The sequence below is a fragment of the Mesitornis unicolor genome, unplaced genomic scaffold, assembly GCF_000695765.1.
Source record: "Mesitornis unicolor isolate BGI_N332 unplaced genomic scaffold, ASM69576v1 scaffold31323, whole genome shotgun sequence".
Lineage (NCBI taxonomy): Eukaryota > Metazoa > Chordata > Aves > Mesitornithiformes > Mesitornithidae > Mesitornis > Mesitornis unicolor.
In genome coordinates this window covers 677-2747 of record NW_010175867.1, presented here as the reverse complement: position 1 = coordinate 2747, position 2071 = coordinate 677, and the positions used below count along the sequence as shown (strand labels likewise).

Here is a 2071-nt window from a genome sequence, read left to right as displayed (position 1 = left end):
AGGGGAAAAGGTCTTCCCTCCCCTCCTCCAGTTGAACCCCCCAGCTCCCTCAGCCACTCCCCATCATTCGGCTGCTCCAGAGCCCTCCCCAGCTCCATTGGTGATGTGTCCATGTCCCCACTGGGGTTTTGGGGCTCGGGAGAGCTCTGTTTGCCAGTGAGGATGAGCTCTCAGCTTTGGTGGTGTCTTCGAGCAGGGTTGCACTGGGACAGCACATGGCTCATCGCTGAGTCCCTGCAGGGGCAGTGGGGGGCTGATGTCCCCCATTGCTGGGTCGTGGGTAGGAATGGCCTGGTCCGGTTGCTGGGCTCTGGTGGGGAACATCTCGTCTGACCAAGAGCTCTGGTCTCTGCTCTAGGCCTGGAAGCGCTGGTGCACGCAGATCCTGTCTGCTCTCAGGTAGGGTCGCCGTCCTCGCAGCATCCGCCGCCTGCTTCTCCCCGCGCTGGGCACAGGTAAAGCGCTGAGCTCAGCTTTGTCCTTCCCCAGCTTCCTGCACTCCTGCGAGCCCCCCATCATCCACGGCAACCTCACCAGCGACACCATCTTCATCCAGCACAACGGGCTCATAAAGATCGGTTCAGGTAGGAAGCTGCGGGGAGGTCCCTCTGGGGATCACTCCTGCATCCCCCATGCAAAGCTTGGAGTTACCTTCTCTTCTGTTTGCCTCCTCTGCTCCGTGCCTTCTCGTCCTTCTCCGGATCGGCGCTGACCGGCAGTGTGGCACAGGGTGTTTGCCAATGGTGAGTGTCCCTCTCCCAGCCCATCAGTCCCATCCCTGGGTGCTGTGACACGGAGGAGCAGCTCTGGGCTCTGCGGGCAGGGCAGACCTTTGTCCCTCAGGGAATTGGTGCTCCTCTCATGGGAGCAGAGGGGTGATCCAAAGGGACCTGGACGGGCTGGAGAAGGGGGCCTGTGTGAGCCCCATGAGGGGTTGGGTCAGGGCAGCCCCTGGTATCAACACAGGCTGGGGGTTGATGTGATGGAGAAGCTCAACATGACCCAGCAATGGGTGCTCACAGCCCAGAAACCAACCCTGTGCTGGGCTGCATCCCCACAGCGTGGCCAGGGGAGGAAATCTGCCCCTCTGCGTTGGTGAGAACTCCCTGAGCCCCTCTGGGCCCTCCACCAGCAGAGGCCATGGAGCTGCTGGAGTCCAGAGGAGGCCACGGAGATGCTGAGGGGCTGGAGCAGCTCTGCTATGGGGACAGCTGGAGAGAGTTGGGGTTGTTCAGCCTGGAGAAGGCTGTGGGGAGACCTTAGAGCACCTTCCAGGACCTGAAGGGGACAGGAAAGCTGGGAAGGGACTTTTGACAAGGAATGGAGTGATGGGACCAGGGTGGGATGGCTTTAAACTGGAATTTGGGAGATTTAAATGAGATATTAGGGAGAAATTCCTGGCTGTGAGGTGGGGAGGCCCTGTCCCAGGTTGCCCAGAGAAGCTGTGGGTGCCCCCTCCCTGGCAGTGCCCAAGGCCAGGTTGGCCGGGGCTTGGAGCAGCCTGGGCTGGTGGAGGTGTCCCTGCCCATGGGGGTTGGACTGGGGGGGTTTGAGGTCCCTTCCCACCCAAACCATCCTATGTGATTTGGGGGTTCATGTGCCTAGAAATCCCAGCCACCTCGGAGCACCCGTCTGCGCCCACAGCCCTGGGGCAGCAGCTCCAGCAAGGCTGCAATGTGAACATTTCTCGTTCCTTGTCGCAGCCCTCCCGGACGACCTGCGGAGCCCCATCCGGATCGAGCGGGAAGAGCTGCGCAACCTGCACTTCTTTCCCCCGGAGTACGGCCGTGAGTGCGGGGCTGGCTGCAGGAGGGGGGTCCGGGGGGACGTGGCGGGGGGTCCTGTGCAAGGCGTGGGCGCGCTGCGTCTGCAGCAATGCGGGATTATTCAGCGTATTCACAGCTAAAGCTGCTGGCCGTGAGTCAGAGAGGATCAGGTGATAGTGAGCGGCTGCGTGATGGCACTGGAGGTATTGAAAAGCCAAAGCGCAGTGTTGAGCTGTGGAGGTGGGAAAAAGCAGTGCCCGCTCGGGAACGGACGGGGCCGTAGGCATCACTGGGGAGCAACGCAG

General features: G+C 61.7%; 1 protein-coding gene across 1 annotated transcript in view; it reads left to right on the top strand.

Moving 5' to 3' along the window:
* The window catches only part of LOC104538385 (nuclear receptor-binding protein 2), a gene marked incomplete at both ends in the record, with an annotated part of 5715 nt that overhangs the window by 3110 nt on the left and 534 nt on the right, over positions 1-2071 (top strand). The window contains 4 exons of the mRNA XM_010181570.1: positions 359-399; positions 490-584; positions 720-743; positions 1704-1787. Coding sequence (XP_010179872.1) covers positions 359-399; positions 490-584; positions 720-743; positions 1704-1787 — 244 coding nt within the window. The remainder of the gene's footprint in view (positions 1-358; positions 400-489; positions 585-719; positions 744-1703; positions 1788-2071) is intronic.